Raw genomic sequence first — 21649 nt, 5'->3', positions numbered from 1 at the left:
CTTGCTTTTTTAACTATCGGTTGGGCTGTCTCTCTTTTTTGTGTTTCCTTCGTTGCCGCTGCGAGACCAGTTGCTGGCCTTTACGAGAAGGCCTCAACTAGCCTCCGACGTCTTGGCCTAACTCTTATTCAGAGACGAGTAATTTCTTGTGGGGAAAAATAAAAAAGAAGAGCGCAATTCAGAGTTCATTTGACTGAAATTCTTTTGATACTGAAGCCAAACCTACACAACACTGATGACACTCAAAAGAGCGTGCAACAACAACAACGAGCTTTATTTGCTTGACCATACAAACACATGCAGTATTGCAAAAGCTATGTTTAGGAATCAAAATTACAAAAACACAGGGCAGTTACGTTACTCTGGTAATAATTCATCACGAACCTCAACACAAGCTGAAATATATGTTATGAATTGTATATTGATAAAGTAATTAGAAGAGTTCATCAGTTCATTGATCAAAACGTTTATAGCTAACTGGGTAATATTTGGAATCGGAGTCTTGACTTAATAGTAATATTTGTTCCTAATCATAGAGTATGTAGGACATTGAAAAAGAAAGTGAAGTTCGTCTTCTATTACATTGCATCCACAAAAAGGGCAATGCCTATTATCCTTCGTAGTTTGATTGTATCTGCCTATTTCTATCATTAGTTTGTGATTGCTTATTCGTAGTTTTACTAAAGCCCTTCTCCCAGCTGTTCCTCTTGTTAAGTCTTGTTAAGTAACTAGAGGAGGTATTATGGGTTTTAAAAGATCTATAAAATTCAAGTTTTTGAGAATGTTGAAGGGTGTTTTGCCAATATGAGATATATTCCTGTTTCATTGAACTTACATAGCTTTTTACCATGGCTATATCTAATAAATCAGGGTTAAAGTCAGGAAGCTTAAAGTATTCTGACATATTCATTAAATGAGAGTGGAAGCTATTTTTGCCATTACAGTGTAAGTCGAATGACATTAAAAAAGCTAGTTTGACGAGAGATTCCTCATCTTTAGACTGTATATACAAAATGTATTTGAGAATTTTTGATTGATTGTGATATTTAAAGCGTGAATTCAAGGTGGCCTTGATGTGGGGTCAGGTGTCATCGTAAGATTCATCATGCCACGTCGATCAGATCAGTTTTTGAGTGGCATTTGACAGAAAGTCCGACAACAAAAAATTTGGTGGTTCAATCAGCAAAAACTACTGGATGTCATAAGTAGGCAACAAAATATTCATCTATTGTAGCATGATACCGTAAACTGCCGGTTATCGTTGCGTGGGCTTCTTTTAGCCCCGGGGGTACGCAACAAATTTTTATACGAGGCCCCGCCCCGCGGTCCAACCCCTTACATTTTTATATACCATTTTCGACGGAAAAGGCGCCCCTTTCGTATAGTTTTGATTCACAAATGGTAACTCTTTCATATACCTAGGCTAGATCTTTACATCCATTTTAACTGCTGTAAATTAAGTCTTTTAAATATGAACAAATGTTAAAACCTAGGACGTTTCTCGACTTTTTAGCAGCCATAAAATGCATCTGTAAGTTCTTTTGGGACTTTTAACAGAGCGAAATGTCAGATTTCATTACCTTGTTATAACGTTAAGTAGTGAAATCCCTACCCTTTCGTATACCTGGAGCCTGAAAAAGGTATCCCTTCCTGACGGAGCCTTCCCATATAAGCCATTATGAGGAGCCCCCCTGGGGAGGGGGGTTTAGGAGGACTCCAATATAAACGGGAGAGCTTTTAAAAAACGTACTCCGTCAAAACGGGAAAATAATTCGAATTCATTTCAATACATTCGGAGGGAGCTTGCAAGCGGCAGTTTACGGTATGTTATACTCAAAGAAGTCACAGCAGAATTTTCTGGCCATGTAACAATATCAGATCGTTGCGTCCTCTGTCGTATGATTTGACGTCACATTTCTCGCTATGCTCAACTGCTTTTTTTATGACCATGGTTAACCCTGAACCAATACAAACTATTCTCAATTTTAATAGCTGAAAGCAGGAGTTGTAAATAAGTGTCCTAAGCATTCACACCCTTACACACGTTTTTTATTGGGTTGTAACACACGTTGAGGATTGTTAGCTTCTGCATGATATATGGCCCGGGTTGGAGAACTGACGTATGCAGTATAAGTTCTAATGTAAAAGTTGATCTGAGATGGGGAAGACAGTTTTGTTTTTAGTCTGCTTGGTCTGCGTGCTGGTTTTGTGTTCCCCGTCCCTTGAACTGCGTGTTCGCAGGCCTTCTCGGTCAAAAACGTTGTTTTGTCGACTTACCGTAATTAAGGATTGGGATACGAGATGCCAACCGAGCCACTAACCAAAAAGTCATGGGGTAACCCCGGGAATGGGTTGAGATCTACTCCTGTCAATGACAATGAATGAGGGCAAACGAAGTTTGGTAGCAAAGAGTGGTGAGAATTGTCGGTGGGGATTATATTAGAATGTTTGATCACAGTTTTAATAATCATGGGTGTGCTGTGGTCATAATCGTTGGCTAATAGTAGGTTTGCTGTGCTTTCTTCTTGTTTGATCTACCAACCATGCGTCTGTTCCCATGCAAACAGACTGCAAAAAAGCATTTTTGGCCAGCACTTGTCAAATGTAGCAACCACGCGCGCGTGAAGCTCGCGTGCTTCGCTCGCGAAAATGCACGTTTTCATAGCCTGCGAGACCAAACGTTGTCAATAAACGCTGACATGTCAGCTGCAAGTATGTTTTCGGCGAAAAACTTTTTACATGCTGATTATTTCACTTTAAAATTTGCTTGATCGCGCTTTTTAAAATTCACCATCCCTCATTCTTTCAACTTTTGTACCGAAATATCAGCCTCTTCATGTTGAGTTTTTTAAATAAATAAAGGATACTAGAGAGTGCGCAAAAAATATATATATATTTTCCTGTTACAGTTCATCTACATTTCATGAGAAGATAAATTGGTTTTTCGGCAAAGAAGTTAATAATCCCGACTGTTTTCTGCACCATGACTTGTATGTATGTCAGGTTTTTTTTCTACGATTGCGTTACGTTTGCGGTAATATTAAACTAACATTTGATATTGCATGGCTGATAGCATCTTTTTGTCGTTGGTCGATCGTGCTTTGATTGGCTTTTCTCTCACCTGCCCATGCACATTTGCAGGACTGCGAGAAAAATTCTCCAATTCACTGGCTCCTCCAGCGTGCGAGGAAGCTGTCGCCCTTTGGACGCTAGTGCTTCTTTGCCCCTTCTTCGCTCCCAACGTTTGCAGTTTTGTACAACGCGAATTTACCCCAAGTAGTAGTGTCTTGAAAATTTCTGAGTAACTGTGGATGGACAGTCCCCCGGAACGCACTGTTGCGAAATTTTAGAATAGTGAAGGAAGCCATCTGGAAAAAGCCGATATCGTGTTACAGGACGCTAAATCCTTCATCAGAAGGCGTCAAAACTTTTAACTGTTTTTATGGTGTTTAAACTGCCCTGAAAATCGACAATCATTTCCGATCTTAAAAAAAACCTTTAAAAAAATAATAATTTTCAGGTAATAGCTTCAAAAAGTCAATTTGAACGTTGTTCTTTTGACTATTTTGACGTAACTCTGTGTAAACAAACCTTGAAAACAAAGATTCCTTTGTTCCAAAGCTGCCAAATGTGTCACCTAATATAAATACAACTGATGACGTAACAGGCGATCATTGGTCCAGAGAATGCCAAAGCTAATTTGCTCGCGTGTCGGCGTGGCGGGCTTCGAAATTAAAGAGACGCTCAAGAAAAATTACGTGGGAGTTTCGCTTCGATATAAACAAACTGTACAGGTGAATTTTAACTGTACAAGTTAATCAATGTTCCTCAGAATTTTTCCATTGTGGTATATGCATAAGTTCTTCAACTTTGTTGGTACACAAGAATTCAAGCTTGAGGGTGTCGAGCGTATGTTGAAAACGCTCTCGATATTTTAGCAGAGGACGCTGTCATCCATCACTACGCAACATATACTACGTAAATTTTTTCTCTCAGTTGCCGTAGAAATGATTTGTGGTGAATGGAATCAAGGGTAATAAAGTCATTGCAAGCTGTCAGATCCAAAAAAAGGTGAATTCAAGGATTCTGGAGAGAGAGGCGTAACATTGTATTGCACCCGATTTGAAAAAGTTAAGCATTCGTACTATGAGCAGGATTACTGTTGACGTTGATTCGAGTCGCGGGAAAATGGCAGTGAAAAGAAATCTTTTCGGCACTATAGATCATGAACAGATTCAAGAGGATTTAAGGCGAGAGATGAAGCTCATCTCGGAAGAAAAAAAGCGTAAGTGGAATTTTGACTTTGAAAATTTTAAACCGCTTCGTGGACGCTACAAGTGGGAACGAGTTCACGGCCGACTCCAGACGCGAAAGTTGCCAACAGAAATGAACGCGCCTTTACTTGCAACAACAGAAGCGGGACCTGCAACAGAAGGTGTTTGTCATCAGAGATCTGTTGATCCCACGGGGGTTACAACAAGATATAACTTAAGAATGAGAGGAAAAGGACTTGAAAATATCGACGCTTTCAACTTTCAATCTATCGATCCCTCGCGAGAGCAACTCCGGGATTTTGGAGCTACTCCATCCGAAAATAGATGCGGAGGTAAATTAATAGTGATGTTACAAGATTACTAGACTATCAGATTATTAGATTTCTCTTTTAGAAAATGGTAACAAAGGGTTGATGTTTCTTTTTTAGGGAATTATGAAAGCAAGAGAAATGCCAAAGGAAGGAAGGCTACATCCTCACTTGTCAAAGTCCACAGACAACGAAAGAAAAGAAACGGAAAAAATCCACCGTAAAATCAGTTGTCTTGAAATCAAAAGGCCATTTTAGTTTGGTATAAAAATGTTGGCATTTTTTGCCGCCAGCGCAGACATCGTTGCTCATTTTTCTGCCCGTCCATCGAAGAATATTTTCGACATTTAATTTTGTGGTTGTGGCGCGTCGGGCCATCGACTGTCTCGCAGACATAAATAGATGTTTAAAAGTACAAACTTTTTACATCGTTTCCGCCACAATTTATAGTCAGTAAACAAGTTTGAATTACCAAACTCGATATATTAGCTGCTAAGCATCACAATTTTTTAGTTGTATTGTAAAAATGAAAAGTTTATCTAGTGCTTCATCTCTGTTTGCCTCCAGTTGGCTTTAAGATTTAACGAATTTTGGAACGGCGTCTGTTTTCACGGTTGAGAGAGCACAGAAATTTGAAAGACGCCTTACGCTTTAAAAGACTCAAATAATCGCTTAGGAGTCCACTTTGTAAATAACAAAGGGCGAATTTAAGTTAACTTAAGATGTGAAATCGATGTAAACTTTTTCTGTTTTAATTCAAGTTCAAAAAAGTTGAGATCTTCGCTCTTCGAGTTGACAAGCCACTTATCAGATGATTTTCAACTCGTGCGGAAACATTTCGCGGCAAAATTGCCTATGTGATCAACAAGCTTTTAATTAATTGCGGTTAAACGAAGAAAAATTTTCTGTCTGCCTTGAAACTTTCAACAACTGTTAACGAAATCGTTCATTCAGTCTGTCTTTTCTTCCCATGTTTCTGTAAACGACAATACGTTGTGATCACAAGACAGTTGCATATGTTCTGTATAGTTTTACTGATCGATCATCCTTCTTTAATTGACGTCCTTTTGATTATAAAAATTGAGAGGCAATTTAATATGATTACTCTGGGAAAATGGTTATCGTAAAAAGGAAACAAACATTTTTTTAAAAGCAATTCATTTCAAACGGAAAATTTGAACCGGCTAGGCAAGTGACAAAACACACATGTCAGTTTTGCAATTTAACATAACCTATCTTGCCCGAGGCTAGAAGTGAAATAAATATTTACAAGTATTCTACGTTAAAAGAAGTACTGAAAAATTAAAACAAAATCGAAAGATTTCTGACAGATGGTTGTGTGATCTTCTTTGCGTATTACAAGAGAAATGTTAGACGGGATAGGGTTTATTTTCTCTCACTCTATTTCCGCGCAGTAAGTACGGTCTCATTCATCTATGCTGGGAACATTGTAGCAGACTGATCGCGAGTTTTAACAATGTAAAGCTCACTATTGATGCTTGTCATTCACCACAGTGCCTAAGATCTTCGCTACTTTCGTGCCAAACTCAATGGAATCGAGAAAATTACGACTTATGACGCACTGCAACGTTTGCAAGCAAGTCGGGCTTGAATCGTGCTGTAAAAGTCGGGTAGTTTAGCAAGATGTTTGGAACAGACCTCGTTTACTTAATAGCGTGACCTTTGTTCCTTGTAAAGCCCTTAATGCGCTCGGTAAACCCTTTAAATGCACAGTAAACCTTTTCGAAACCCTTTTATATGAACAGGTTACTTAGAACCGTTAGTTACACACGCATAATTGAATCTCTTCTGTGAAGTAATAAAGGGTATATATTACATCCGCTTTCTTCCAGCCACCGAAATGTGAAGAGAACTTCGTCGTCATAATTTGCTTTTAAGAAAGATCTTAAACAAACTGCATTATCCCATTTCTATTTAATTCAATTAAAAACTGGTCTGCAATACAAAAACTGACAGTTTCAACTGAAAATCTTAACATTGAAGCGAGGCAAAGAAGGTTTGTTACTGTTAATTAAACTGCGACAATATCCCCGTTTTTGCATCTTGCATGGACGGCAAGCAATGGCTATCTCCTTAACAATATTTATTTATTATTGACATGATTCACTTGAATAGAAATTTTAATGGCCTGACTGTTCATGTTTTAAAAATGGCGAGTCTTTGCTGACAGTTTATAGTTTGGATCTGTTTACAGAAGTCTTTTACGGACGGATTTCATAGGAAAACCAAACGCTAGATAGCTTGCCAACACAGCCTTCTCTCCTAGGCTAAACGCTCGAGAAAAATTGAACTCAATATTCGAAAGAGCCTGTCAAACCGTAACCTTTAGGCAATGATATCAGCCTTGAAAATAATGATAAATTACTGGATGGCAAAAGTGTTAAGGAGTCCACACATTCTTTTAAAAGATAAAAGTTTTTGAAAACGCATAGGTGTATCGAAGCGAGATTTTTGAGAGAGGTATTATTGGTCGAGTAATCAGACGTGACATTTTTATAAGTGGTTAAGAAAATGAGGTAAAACTTAAAAACAAAAAGTAAGCACAAATTCACCTATAAACCCCTCACATCAGACATAAGTAATTTGGCGGGTGGGCTACTTGGGTTATTTTTTGCTGGGTGGGTGCCGCTGGCCTCTCAAAACTGCTACATTATAGTCTATTCTGTGGCCAAATATAGACCCCATCTTACTCACTTTTGGGCAGATGTAATTTTCGTGATCCCAACTTAGTAACTTTCTGTTTATACATCTACCTTATAAAGCCTTTAAACTAGGTCATCCTGAAATAAATTGACAGATTGGTTAAACTTGATGAAGTAAAAGTCTTCCCATTTTTAAATTCGTACCTACGTGAGTTTTCTTATCCCCGAAATCCCGACTGATGTGCGATTCCATTGTAGCAACTACCATGAAAATGCAACCCTATTATAGTCAATCCATCCGTAAAAAGGCGACCCCGTCCAGTGGCACATCCCCATAAGTCTATTAGTAGGAAGTACCCCCCCCCCCCCTCCTGAGTAATTTGTAGTGCAGCTTGACTACCATATGGTATAAAGATACGTAATTTTCAAAAAGAAGAGTATGTCAGTTGGACCGATTACAAAATCGCATATTCAAACAAATACCGGGTCCACCCGGGCAAGTTTGAAACAAATACCTGCGGGCCTTTTAACGGGGAAAGCAAGGCACTCGGCGGCCGGCCGGCCATTAATTAGGCCCTATTCTGTGACCAATTATAGACCCCATCTTAGTCACGTTTGGGCAAATATGTAATTTTAGCGATCTTAAAAGTCACTTTCTATTTTTATGAATTGACCCATTTTTTAAACTGAATGAAGAACACTTCAATTCTCACCTACAGTAAAAACATTCTGGTACGTTTGCTAACCTAAATATGAAAAATCCGAAAATGCAACCCCATTATAGTCAATCCAGTCGTGAAAATTCGACCCCATTCAGTAACACATCCCTATTAGCCTCTTTATAAGGAAGTACCTCCCCCCGGGGAGGGGGGGGGGGGTCGACTCAGGCTGACCCAGAGCTCAAATTTATCAACGTCTTCGCCGCCGTCGGTTCATTTCATGTGTTTAGTTTATGCTTGACATGTTCGACCTTTCAAGCCTTTCCGTATAAAAATACCACAGACTGTCTAATTTTGCTTGTTCACACTTAGCCTGCAGTGCAGGCGTATTTTGGGCGGGCGAAAGTTCATCGTTGTAGCCGCCATCTTTGATTTTTATTACAGAGGAAGATTAGGGAGGGTAGAAATAGCAACCGTCAACATAGCCTGAGTATCAGGCCTTCCTAACGGGATAGGGAAGACGAGATTTTTGATGGGGGAAGGGGGAGGGGGAAGAAGAGAAAGGAAAGGTTTCTCTCCTTCAGCTCTCTCCTTTTTTTGCTTCCATCTTTCCCCTTTTCCCCTAGAAACGCCTGATACTCAGGCTACCGTCAACATTGCGACCAACATCAAAAACTTTCGCGCGCCCGAAAAAAAGGCCTCCAAGCAGGCTAGTTCACTCTGTTCGTTGCTCTTTTTGCTAAAACATTTACATTTTACCATGCAGTTTTTTTTACATGTAACTACGCATAAAAAACTAGTCTTGGGCTTGAAATTCAGAATTGCCAAGAATTCAAAGATCTCCCCTCCACCGTACAAGCGGCATTAAACGGTGAAAATGGCGGGAAAATATAATGACCACGTGGTATTTATTGCCTAGATTATGCTATTAAAAAAAGAGCAAACAGGTATTTTTCAGATATCATTCAACAACATGATTGTTGATTCTGTGAACTTTGAAAGCAATTATTTGACTCACGAGAAAATAATCGAACCCGGGTGTAACCAATAATAGGCTTTGCCTCCAGTTATAGTAAAATGTCTAGGACTCTGGTATAATGTACCCCCGTTATGACGGAAGTTTAATAATCCCGATCTCTTGGCACTTTGTGATATCCGGGGGTCCCCCTGCTTTCCGTCCCGATTAGCTGCCCAAGCTCCTGCTGCCCATGTTTCTCCGAGGTTGAAAGTTCAGTCGAGGTTACGATTTTTCCATGAAAATAAAAAAACACACTATGACTTAAATTACTTATAGCAAGAGGGAATGAGCTCATTCTCTATTGCTTATCTAGATAATTTATTCAAAATTGTTACTTCAACGTACCCGTAAAATATTTTATAAAACCAGTATCTTTTGTAATACATGTTCTGCTACCCATAAGGTTATTCCGAGATTCATCAGACAAAGTGGCGAAGAAAGAAAAATTTTCTTTTGCCAAGATTCTAAACAAATATTGCTGGAAAAATGCCATGAATTATTCAAGCAGAGGCCGTTTTCGAACTCTTTGTTTTCATAAATCTCGGGAGTTCGAGAGTCTCTGAGAAGATCGTTTTAGTGTCCACGCAAAGCCAAAACAAGTGAAAATAAATCTGTTTTTCAGGAGTTTTGTAAGGTAAGCGAGGGTACGTCTTTTTCGCGAGCGCGCGCGCGAGGATACGTGCATATCGTGAGCGCGAGCCCTTTCTGTTATTACGTCACAGTTGAAGAACACTTTTCTTTTGGAAGAAAGCATCGTCAGCTATGTCATGAAAACAGCAGTTTTTATCACTTTATGGATATATTCCTTCTTAAGTCCAGGTAAGGGAAGTTAAGGGAGAGAACATTCACTCCTTTGTACTACATGTAGAAACTTGAAGGAAGCCCACGATGTGTCATTGTTTGTCGAAATTTATTATTTTACAGATCGAAGAAATCGCAAATTATGTTTAAAGAATTTTTTTTAAAACTTTGTCTTTGTGCTTAGGATAAGGGCTGTCGGGAATTAGAATATAACTTGTTGAAAGTGAATGTCATCTAATTTTTTATACTCATTGTTGTTTGCTATCCAGACTGTAAAACTGACCCAGATTATACTCACTTTTGTTAGTGTCGCCCAAAGTGGAAAAGGCTCGCATCGACAAAAGCCGTTCAGACCATGTAAAAACTAGTCCTCTAGGAAAAGAAGCCACTTTAAATTGCGTTTACACTGGTAACCCCCCACCTAAGGTGCACTGGACAAAAGACGGCAAGAAACTGGACACCAATTGCAAGTACTGTGTACAGAAAGTAGAAAATATGGACGGAGTGAGTGCGTTACGCGTGACTCCCTATCGTGACATTGACTTTGGCGACTACAAGTGTAGAGCTCGAAACAGACTAGGATTTGGTGACATCACGATAAAGCTTCAAGAGGATAAAACGAAAAGTAAGTTCTGCGTTAAGCAAAGCCTGCAACGCAACCGCTTTCAGGCTTGTATTTTTTTCCTCATCCCTATGATCAGTGCGAAAGAATATAATGTACTTCTTCCCTTAAAAATGGGCCCCTCCCATTTTTGAAGGGAAAACCCCCGGAGACGAGATCAGATGACAGGCGCGTGCGGGCGTGGAGGGCGCGTGAAGCACCAGCAAGCGAACTCGCGCTCCACACCCACCTCGCGCTTAGCCTTCAGTATGGCCATGCTCCTTTGAAAGAAAAGCTAAAAAAAATGACGCCTGTTCTGCAGGCTAGACTCTTCAGAACTTGCTTTGAACGACAGATTTTAATTCTTTTTCCTATAGTCAGCCACAAATCTGAGAGATCTCCTCTCATGATGCGTGGACGTGTCCACGCGGTCAGGCACCCTAGCCTGCGTAGCAGGTGTTTTTTCTCCCTTTCTCCTCGCGCGCCCTTCGCGTTCTCACGCACCCAAAACCCCCTATCCCTTCACTTCCAAACACCTGCCACGCAGACTACCGGTAGGCACACTGAGAAGTTTTATTTTCCATTTCCCTTGCCCCCTACTTTCGGAAAAGACCTCTTGAAACGATTGCCGGTGCCCGGGATGACTGACTTGTTCCACTCAACTATGGCTGGTAAAATTTAGCCATACAAACAAAACTGATTAATTCCATAACAGCTTAATTCTACCCGGTTTTGATGACACCCAACCTCGTTCCCGGGTTCTCTTTAGTAGAGAACCCCTCATTGGTAAAGATTCGGGATTTTGGCGGTTTTAAACGAACTGTGATATCTTCTAGATTCCACGCAATGTCAACGAGACCGCATCGTTGCGCGTGACCCAAGACTGCGACTCGAATTTCTGCCTCGATGCAATGCAAACGGTGCGTATCACGTGATCCAATGTTCTATTCATCTGGACACGTGCTGGTGCGTGGACCAATCAGGGCACAAGATCGCAGACGCTGTAGATGGTCGGAACGGAAAACACTGTGGAGAAAAGCCAAGAGGTAAAACACTGTCTTCTTGCGGAATTTGTATTCCTCTTCCCTTTGCTTACTGTACTGATCATGACAGGTCCAAATTTGGTACAAAAATTAAATCCACGGCCAGGAAACTAATTCCTGGGCGGGCCAAGACCATTTTGTGGAATATTTTCCCTTGCGCTTATACAGGAGAAAATAACCTCGAAACCTCCATGTCTCCTAGAAGAACTGGGTCACATCGCATTAAAATCAAACTTTCATGCTACTTACGGATTCATCTTCGGCGCCAAAACTATCTCATCCAACTATCTCAGCTAATCATAACTTTTACTCATTAATTCCACGGGTATTTCAGAAAGTGATTCAGAAATTAAAAGTATTCGTTTTCGTTGACCTTGAAGATCCAGAGAGTGATTTATATAAGAGAATGGAGATTCGAAATTATTTTTATCCTGAATTGTACTAAACTTACGGAATTCTTCCGGTGTCATTCACTGTTTAAGGACTAAAACAGATTTCATTAAATTGATCCTTAGACATGAAGATGGTTGCCATCATCGTTGTGATTACAGCCAGTGTGTTCTTCCTACTACTATGTGATTACATATGCCACGTGACTAAACAGAAAGGAGTTATCAACTTTGTCATGCGCCGTACTAACAGAAGACTTGAATACGAAAAATGTGAGTACACTACGTTGTCTGTCAATCATTAGTTAGCTTAAGCAACGGCGACGGCAACGAGAATGGTAGAATATCAATAGGTTTTCGGACAAATCTTCAGACAAAGTTTTGGCTAAACTTCCAGAAAAACTTGAGACAAACTTTCGGAAAACCTTCCAGACAAACTTCCAGACAAATTTCCACTATACGTGGTTAGGCTTTGATAGATTGTGCTAGCATAAGTTTGGTATAATTCGTCATTTGGAGCATAATTTTCTATAATTTTTCATTCAACAAATGTTCTTACAGCTTCTTCTCGTTCTCTTGCAGTAAAAAGCAGAGATAAAGCGTCCGGCTCGAAACGCCAGGAACATTCCGTCGAAGAAGCTCAGTGAAATTGACGCATGGCTAAACAAATGTATTATATTCTTTATTTCCATTTATCTATGATTTCTAACCAAAACTAAACTTTTCTCCTTGACAGGAGCTACCGTGAGAGAATAAATGTGTTCTTATACTCAATCAACCAACATTTAGTCCCACTGACAGATTGCAAGAGACCGATATCGTTTAATTAATATTTATTCATCCCAGTTCTTAGCTCTGTTCTCCATTTTTCTACCCATTCTAGTCAGACTAGCTTTCGAATCTGTGGAAGAAATCCTCTAAAAGCTACTGATCATTACTTTCATGCGGTACTGTTTAAGAAATTACGCAAGACAGGTTGGTTCTAACAAGCGCGGCTGCGCTGTTCAAATGAAATCTACTGAGCAATACTTTCCTCTTCTCCTCATCATTAGCAAATGTAACTCAAACAATATAATGAGACCCAAAGCCCCTAAATGTACAATTAAAACCCTTATAAAACTTATCAACGCAATTATTACAAAAAATCACAACAAGATAAGGCTTGTACTAACATAACGTGACATTACAACTTGATAATTCTAAACTAAATTCTATTTACGTCAAAAGTTACACCTTTAAACGTTGACTACAACTGCAGAATCTTGCGCGAGTAAACATGCGCATGAATTATTTTTACGCTTGCGAATTTCCGCCTCCTTTTTATACTTTTTTCTTTATGAAAACTTCGTTAACATCTATACAATCAGAATTCGTCCTTTTTGGGACGACCCTTCGCTCGCGTTGTTACAGCATTCGGGTCTTTCCTCAACATTTCCTTTTTCCATTTCATTCGCCGGTTCTGAAACCACGTCTTCACTTGCAACGGCGTGAGTTTTAGTTGTCGTGCAAAGTCCTTCCTTCCGTGCGTGGACAGATATTTTTCGCGTTCAAATCTTTCTTCCAGTTCGTGAAGCTGCGCACGCGTGAAGACTGTGCGTGTTCTGCGGAAACGCCGGCTATCGTGCAAAAAGGCGCGAAAATACTTCGGTATTGGGCATACCACCTCAGTTTTTCTCTGACTTGCTTGTTTTGCATCTAAATACAGAAATACATGTCATGTCAAAAACGGGTTTTTAAATTTTTTTTCTTAAAATACCATAATGTTCTTTCAAGAGCCGTTTTTGTCTCGTTTTCAGGAACTGCCAAGCTTCAATGTTGATCCTTTTTTCTTATCATGAGGGGTAAATGCGTTTAGGTTGGACGTATAAAAAGTCTCGAGTTTCAGCGTAAATTATCCAATAGACGTCCTCTCAAATAAACGCCTCTTGTCTAATACGCCCCCCATGACAGTTGCTCCATAATAATAGGAAATAGTAAAATAGAGCAAAATCATTTCAATTATTTTTTGTTTTTTTGTTTGACAAGAGTCTGCGCATTACACCCTAGCTGTTGAGTGTCAGGTTCAAACTAAGGATCTGATCTCTAAGCGACTTAGATGTATCAGTGGATGGACTACTGGATATATAGTCTGCCGTGGTGATGAGTTCGCCGAAAGCCGATTATTCTGTGGAGTTTGTTACAGTTATGAGAATAAACGCTTCTCTGTCTAATCGCAACCATTACAATTTCCTCAATTTGATTGGTGCATTAACTGCTTTATTAAAAACCTAAAGTAAAACTTAAAATTATTTTTCACTAATTATTGTCTAGGGTTGAAATCGGACAGTCGGCTGTAATCGGACACCTGTAATCGAACAGTTATATCAGCCAATCATATTGAGTGCACTCAGCTAAATCCACCAATCGCAGAATTTATCACAATAATTATAGCAATAACCAATTACCCTACCAAACAGGGGATTTTCCAAAATGGACGAAATTTGTAACATGAGATTGTGTCTACCAGTGACTTGTCCGTAATTTTGGGTAATCGGTATTAAAAACTCCTTCAGAAAAGGGGATCCATTTATTTTTTTTTGGAAATTGTAATGGTTCATTACTTTGTGTCCTCCAATTCGGTCTGTTATCATACTCGTGAGTTAACAAATCGGATCCCCACTACACGGTCGTTCGATTTTGTTAATCACTCGTATGATTACGGCCCAATTGGACTCCACTCAGTCCTATTACCAATATTTGAACGCCTAATATCTAATAAACCTCCCCGCTTGGGCTACCAATATTAAACACACGCCACGGGTTTCTATCAGATCATTTGCCATACTTCTTGTGTCCACGTGTACTTCTCTTGAGTGAACCAGTCTCTGACCCAATAAAACCCCTAAACGGTTAAGATTTTCCCCGGGGAGGTACTCCTGGGAATTATTGGTGGGGTGTGCAACCCGGTTCTCCAAATCTTGACCCTATTTCAGACCAAAAAATGTAATTTTTTACACCCCTCTTCAGACCTGGCCTCTAAAATCCACACCCGTTTTCAGACTTGGCGTCTAAGGAATTATTTCATCATTACCTTGATTAGAACAAGAACGGAAAAGATTTCACGTTCTCATATATCTCTTTCTTTCTACCTCCGTGGAATTGAAACGATGAACACGTTCATGCACTCCTACAAGTTCCCTCGAGAACCGTACCCGATTCCAGACCCAAGTGGGCAAAGTCTTTACCCGTTTTCAGACCAAAACGGCGTAAGAACCCTACCCCTTGGGGCGGCACATACATATATGGCTTATATAGGGGAGTACCCCCCCCCCCCCCGGGATTTTCACTCTTCCCTAAAAAAAATCAAAGCGAGAGGTTTATACTTACAGGCGTCTAGCTTGTCCATATTAGCTTGATATAGAGAAAAAGTTGGCATGTGACCACTCCAGATGTATGCTGCGAAAATTAAAATTCTGACATTTAATTCTTGTACCATACGTTGAAAATTTTATTCATAGACTTCCGTCAAGGAATAATTTTATTTGAAATACTTTGAAGCTGATACACAGTTCGCCAGAAGAAATTTTCGAGGTAGGTGTGACTTGAAAAAGATGATGATGTTGTCATAAAGAGTTTTGAAACACAATGGATCCTCGTACTTCATCGTTTGCTGCCTCTGTTCCCCGCTGCCTTCCACCCGCCTAACTTGCAACTCTATAACTGAGTTCTGAAAACGTTTTTCCAGGAGTGGCATGATTTGTTCTGCGGGATTCACTTATGGTTTCGCTATACCTGCTTTCAAGAGCGAGAACCAAGGAGTTATTAACAGAAATAGCGACAATCCATTTTTCTCAAATGCAGTGACATTGGTCGTCCGTTAACAACGACACGGCTTGTAACAATTTTGATGTATTGGTAACTCAACGCAAGGCCAGACTAATCTTTATAGGAAATTTCCACTGATAAAAACACTTGCGTTGGAATTTCAAGTTTACCAGAACTCAATCTTGGTGGTATTTTAGACTGTTTTAAAGCCGTCACCCCGCCTGGTCCCCTCTAGACTAAATTTACCAACGTGATTGCAACCAACTGACTTCCAAAACGGTGGCATTTTGTTTTCTCCTACTCTTATAATCTTGAACTTCCAAATTTTGAAGTGAAACCTCTTAATTGAAGGATTCAGGATACTTTCCTGTGTTGCTTGTCGTTTTTCCTGTTTGCTAAGTGGGTCGGCAACCACAGCAAATTTTATTAAATGACGTCGATTTGTGAATTGAACAAGAAGTTGTCGGCAGTTTAACAAATTTGTTGCCAAACAATAACACGGCTTAATTTTCAACATGTTACAAGCAAACGACAAAAATCGTGTAACTCCATTCAAAAAGAAACCAAATCAGCAAATGAATCTCGGCGATAAAACACTAAAGCCGGCTAATGCGCATCATTCACTTCTTTAAGATTTGCCACGCAACACTTACAAATAACTTAAAACGGGACACGAAGTAACTTGGAGTTTGAAAAGTTGTAACTAGACAAGACTTCGATTTACTTACAGAGTTCACTATATTCCTTGCTCTTTTTTGCCGGTTCCACCCTCTTCAAAATATCATCGATCATGAAACTTTTCGTTGCTGGGGCTTTCTCATGCCGTTCTGGTCTTCTAAACGCCGACGATCTTGGCCATGTTCTTAAATAGAGCTCGAAGCTATTGGTGGTAAACTGTTGAAGCATTTTTATCGCACGCCCAAGCCTGGGCACAGCAACCTGAAAACTGTTAAATTCCGCAATGCTTTTTAATGTTCTCGTTATAACTTTTTCGCTAACAAGGAGGTCTGAATTTAAGATAATTGTGTCAATTATCGTGGTCTCATGGAGTGTTAATCGTATAATCTGTGTTTACAAAACTTTAGTTGGCCTTTTGGTCGTGATTGGTCAAAAACGCTATCAGCGTAATGTATCTGAGTTATTTACTGAAAGAAGTTAGAATAACAAGAATCAGATGTCTTGTTTTGTGGTATTAAATATCTATGCTAGACACGATTAGCACTGAAATGCCAACTCAACCACTCTATCAACGACCATATTTATGTGGCGTAATGTCCATAAAACAACGACATTGATATACAAAGCCTACTTGAAATTATCAGCCAATTTACGTGCTCACGTTTAAGGAATTTTTAAACAGGCCAAGCCCATTCTAAGTAAAGTGGCAACATTAAAAACCTCTAACTGAACAACCATGGATAAATCCCTTGAAAAAATACTTATATAAAGTTGGGATTTTTTTTGCTTACAACATTTGGCTTAGTATGAATAAAAAAGAAAAGTGGATTCTACAGATGTTAAAATACTTGATAGATTCACGTTGTCTTTTAATAAAAGGTTATTATAAGTGAGTAACAACAGTGTAACAATTGCAATTAATCGTCTGCACGTACAAACTTGGAATTAAGGGTTCCGTCTTTGGGCTAATAAAATCTTACTGTAGTTTTGTCTTCGAAAAAAAATAATAGTGATAAGCAAGAAAGGGGCCTAAAAGCATCACTTTTTTATGACTCTGCAGATTTTCAGCTTTTTACAAATAGACATTTGTTATTTTTCTTAAACTGGGTTTATCTCATCAGCTATTGATAATGGGGGCATTGGAAGAAAACAATAATAACAAAGTTATCATCGTGGGAAAAAGCAGCCGAGAGCAGGAATAACCAAAACAGTGGCAGCTAGGTCGTGTGAATCAGTACTGCCAGGAATTCTCTGAGCACCTCATGTCGTGCCCAGCTCTAAATCTTTTCAAATTGTTTACGTAAAACGGTGATAAAAATGAAAATAAATTTACTGAAAAATTTGGTCTTAAACTTCCACATTATTGGGAAGTTAGAGGCTGTTCTCAGCATTTTCTAAGTTGTGCAAAATGATCGTTTTATGTAGCTGACGTGTTTTTCTTCAACCGCTCGCTCAAATGGCAACTTCGAGGTCACAGAGCAATGAAGAGAGCGCGTCTAACAGCCCATCTAACAATATCACTGTTTCCCGCCAAAAATTTCTGTACGGGCATCATGACGTCATAAGATGCGAATATTGACCGCTCGCTCATTACGCTGAAATTTGCTTTCATAAAAGTACACTTTAAAGTGTTTCTATGTGCGCTATATAACGCACCACTTAATGACTAAATGACCCATACGATAACAAATTCGGACGTCAGTTACGTTTCTTTACAACATTTACAGTTATTCCAAAGAGGCAAAAAATCTCCTCTAAAACCAGACCAGACCATCCCCTCCCTTACCCCAAACTTGTGAAATCATGAATCCCGGGCTTTGGAATCTGGAAAACAGCTCAAGGAATCTGGAATCCTACAAACGGAATGCTACAAAGAGTATACCCGTTTTCAGACCAAAACGGCGCAAAAACCCTACCCTTTGGGGCGGCGCATACCTATGTGTCGGATTTAAGGGAGTACCTCCCCCGGCTTTAGGCCACTTCTAATGTCGAATACGAGGTATCTTATCCTAGCTGTCCAACCCAACCTCCCCGATCCTAACTCTCCAAGGATAAATAGGGTTACTTAGGGCGCTTTCCATTTGTCAGAACCGACAGGCCAGCCCATTCCCATCGTAATAAGAATTCCACTTTTAATCAAAACTAACCGTCCAGATCATTCAAAACCTAAATATTATGTACAAAGGAGATGGTTTTTCAGCAAAACTTCTTGGAAAAAGCCTATTTCATTGCCAAAATGTTTGGTCCGGCCATGGTCCGGCCAGCCAGTTCTGACTTTTGGAAAGCACCGTTAGTTAAAGAAGAAAAAAGTAGGAAAGTCTGACTTATACTTTATTTTTAATAACTATTTTAGCTAAATAATTACAACAATTTAAAGCGTTACGTTATTTATATATCGCTTTTATAACGTGCAATATCTGCAGGTGCCTCTGCTTTGCTAGGTAACCGATGATCTAAATATTGCAGCACAAATTCCTTTACGCGGTTTTATCAATGCTTTTGCCGATTAGAGCGCAGCTGACGTGACGTCATCAGAAAGAAACGCCAAGTTCATTTCGTGTTACTCGTAGCAAGATACATGAAGTGCATTCTAAGACAGTGGAAAATACACTCGTTCATTGGCAAAAAGATAGAAATTTCTTAAAGGTTTATTCTGGTTACTACAACATTTTTCTGTCTATATTTGTATTTTTTCATCAAATAATTTTACCTCCGCCATCATCTATCACTGGTCTTCCAAGTTTTTAGCAAAACACTCAAAGGTGTTGATCTGTTCTAGAAAATGACGCAAGGAGTACATTTGATAAAAATTACCAGACTGCAAACCGTCTCTTATCTTTCTTCAAAATTAGTATAGTAGCACACGCTTTGTACCTAAACATTCAAAAATAACAGGTGCACTTTCAGTCTGGTTACAAGTTTTATAAAATCCACTTGAGGATAACATTATCGCTCGCCAGAATACACAAACTCTCCATGTCCTGTTTTCAAACCTAGGGTACTAGGTAAAACTCCGTGTCATGGTAATAGGAAGCTTAAGCATTAACCGCGGTGACGGCTACCAAAACGTCACTTAAAAATGGCGAATTCCCGCTGCCTCAAACTTTGTCGCGCTTATTCCATCCTGTTTAATTCGTCAAATGTTGGCAATTTTTTTTGGAGTTGAATTCTAAACGACTGTATCAAAGTTCAGGAAAAGAAAAAGGAAGTTTTTGTCTTGTGTCTCCGTCCTCGACAAACGTAAAATTAGGCATTTTCACGTTTTAGCCGTAAAACGGCGGCTAAAAAAAATTTTAAAAAAAAGCGTCATGCAAAGTTGTTGTTTTAACAAACGAAACCTATTACTTTTCTGGCGTTCTCGTTGCCGACATCGTCGTCGTTGCTTAAGCTCGCTAATATTAACACGAGCACACCGAACCTTACAAAATCTCCTCAGTTTGGCTTTAATCAGTTCAATATGAACAAGCCACAGCCAAGTCACACACATCGACACCAACCCACGGCCGGGCCTGGCTAGTATCTTACGCATGCGCACAGCCACAGCACCTGGGCAATGCTGTTTGGCCCTTATTAGTGCTCATCAGCATGGTATAGGAACCAGACTCCTTTACGATCAGGGCCATGTTCAGATGTCCATACATTTATTTACGTAAATTTTCAGTTTGGGAATTGTGTTGTCTGCATCTCATTTATTATTGGTCTCGATGTGCTCGTTCTAATTATTTGAGTTTTGTGTTGCATGTTGATAATCCTATGATTTTAGGACTCGTAGCCAGACCCCCTCGGTTCAGACGATAGGTTTTATTGTATATTGTAAAGCCACTCGCACGCCTCTTTTGTGCCCTCTGCCAAACTTCCCGCGTTATTCATGTCTCGATATACGCAAGCTGATGCATGAACCAATTGATATTAAGCCCAACTGGCTTTACGTGACTTGAGCTTCTTTAAGCACAGCGATTTTTTTGTTGGCCAAAAAAAAAAACGTGACCTTAAGGCAGAGATCCGATCTAGACATTCTCAATAAGAAAATGTAAATTCGACAACACTTCTGAAATATCTTATTTTGTCTACAAATTGAAAAATAAAACACCACACCCAGTTTAAGCCTCCCTACAAAATCCCCAAGTCCATTTGCTATTTGCCCGCAGAATTACGTAAGGATTGCAGATAACTTATTTTCTCCAAGCAAGCAGTTTGGTTAAAGACGGCAGTACTGTCCTATCGCGCTGCTCTGTAGCTAAAGATAACTATGTTGAGGGAAACTCAATTTCATTTCCAGTCTATCTCGTCTTCCCACCTCCCCCATAAAACGAGGCTGATGGAAGCAATGCCCTTTGATTTATCATCCCTTTTTCTAAATGAAACGATTTAACTTAAACAGTATTAATAAAGAACTCCAATTCCATGGAGCTCGTTTAATGTTACACGTTTGCGTTATCGTTTTCTTTGGCCAGCTTTTTCCTGAAAGAAAAAAAAAACAGAACAGGTTTAAGGATTATGAGCACAAATTGACAACATGAATACTCAAATAACTGACCTGGGTTTTTTGCTTTGGCAAACATTTTTATGTTGTAAAACCAAAACCAAATGACACGTGGTCGTCTGACCAATCACAATACGAGCATAAATTTCAAAGAACCAATTAACCCTGGGAACGAGGTTGGTATTCGGCACAGCAAGCGCGGGAATTTCGTGAAAACGTCATTTCTGATTGGTTGTGAAGTGCTTAAGAGCTTTCAGCCAATTACGAAAGCTTAACCCTCGTTCCCAGGGCAAAACGAGAAAACCGAGGCTAATTTTTGAAAAACGGAAAAAATAAGAGATACATTGTATGAGAACTATATAATTGCCGACGTAATCAAAAGAAAAAGATGAAAATGACCAAAGAAAGGCCCTTACTTCTCCATTTCTGTGGCCTTGCCATCGGCGTCTGAAAAAAAAACATAGTAATAGCACATTGTTAGTAACACTTTTAACCTGTCTGTGAAAATTGCACAAAACTCTTGTTTGTCTTTAAACGAGCTATTTTTATCGGCAGTATAACAAATGATCGAGAAGTAGGCTTGGTTTTGAACGCCGGCTTTCAATGCCAGAGTGAATGAAGTAGTTTTGTGAGGTGGTTTTAACTTTGACGTCTGTGGACGAAATCCTATGGTGTTACCATTCAAATGAAACCTCTTCAGCAGTACTTTCACGTGGTACTATTTATTTAGTTTGTAGTTCTAACTTTTAAGTCTGTGGATCAAATCCTATGGTGTTACCATTCAAATGAAACCTCTTCAGAAGTACTTTCATATGGTGCTATTTATCTAGTATGTAGATCTAACTTTTAAGTCTGTGGATCAAATCCTAAGGTGTTACCATTCAAATGAAACCTCTTCAGCACTACTTTCACATGGTACTATTTATTT

At 39.4% G+C, this 21649-nt stretch overlaps 2 protein-coding genes across 2 annotated transcripts; one reads left to right on the top strand and one right to left on the bottom strand.

The window, feature by feature from the left end:
* The first annotated feature begins 10028 nt into the window (after positions 1-10028).
* On the top strand, positions 10029-12530 carry LOC140949977 (uncharacterized). The gene is made up of 4 exons (XM_073399130.1): positions 10029-10348; positions 11161-11370; positions 11883-12029; positions 12339-12530. The coding sequence occupies exons 1-4, from the start codon at positions 10219-10221 to the stop codon at positions 12401-12403; spliced, it is 552 nt and encodes a 183-aa protein (XP_073255231.1). The 5' UTR covers positions 10029-10218; the 3' UTR covers positions 12404-12530.
* Positions 12531-13049: 519 nt separating this feature from the next.
* Positions 13050-16534, bottom strand: LOC140949974 (barH-like 1 homeobox protein). The gene is made up of 3 exons (XM_073399128.1): positions 16289-16534; positions 15123-15191; positions 13050-13451 (listed from the first exon to the last, which is right to left on the bottom strand). Exons 1-3 carry the CDS (start codon positions 16464-16466, stop codon positions 13120-13122), a joined length of 579 nt encoding a protein of 192 aa, XP_073255229.1. The 5' UTR covers positions 16467-16534; the 3' UTR covers positions 13050-13119.
* Between the last annotated feature and the right edge of the window lie 5115 nt (positions 16535-21649).

Source organism: Porites lutea, chromosome 10 (genome assembly GCF_958299795.1).
Source record: "Porites lutea chromosome 10, jaPorLute2.1, whole genome shotgun sequence".
NCBI lineage: Eukaryota > Metazoa > Cnidaria > Anthozoa > Scleractinia > Poritidae > Porites > Porites lutea.
This window is presented reverse-complemented; position numbering and strand designations above follow the sequence as displayed.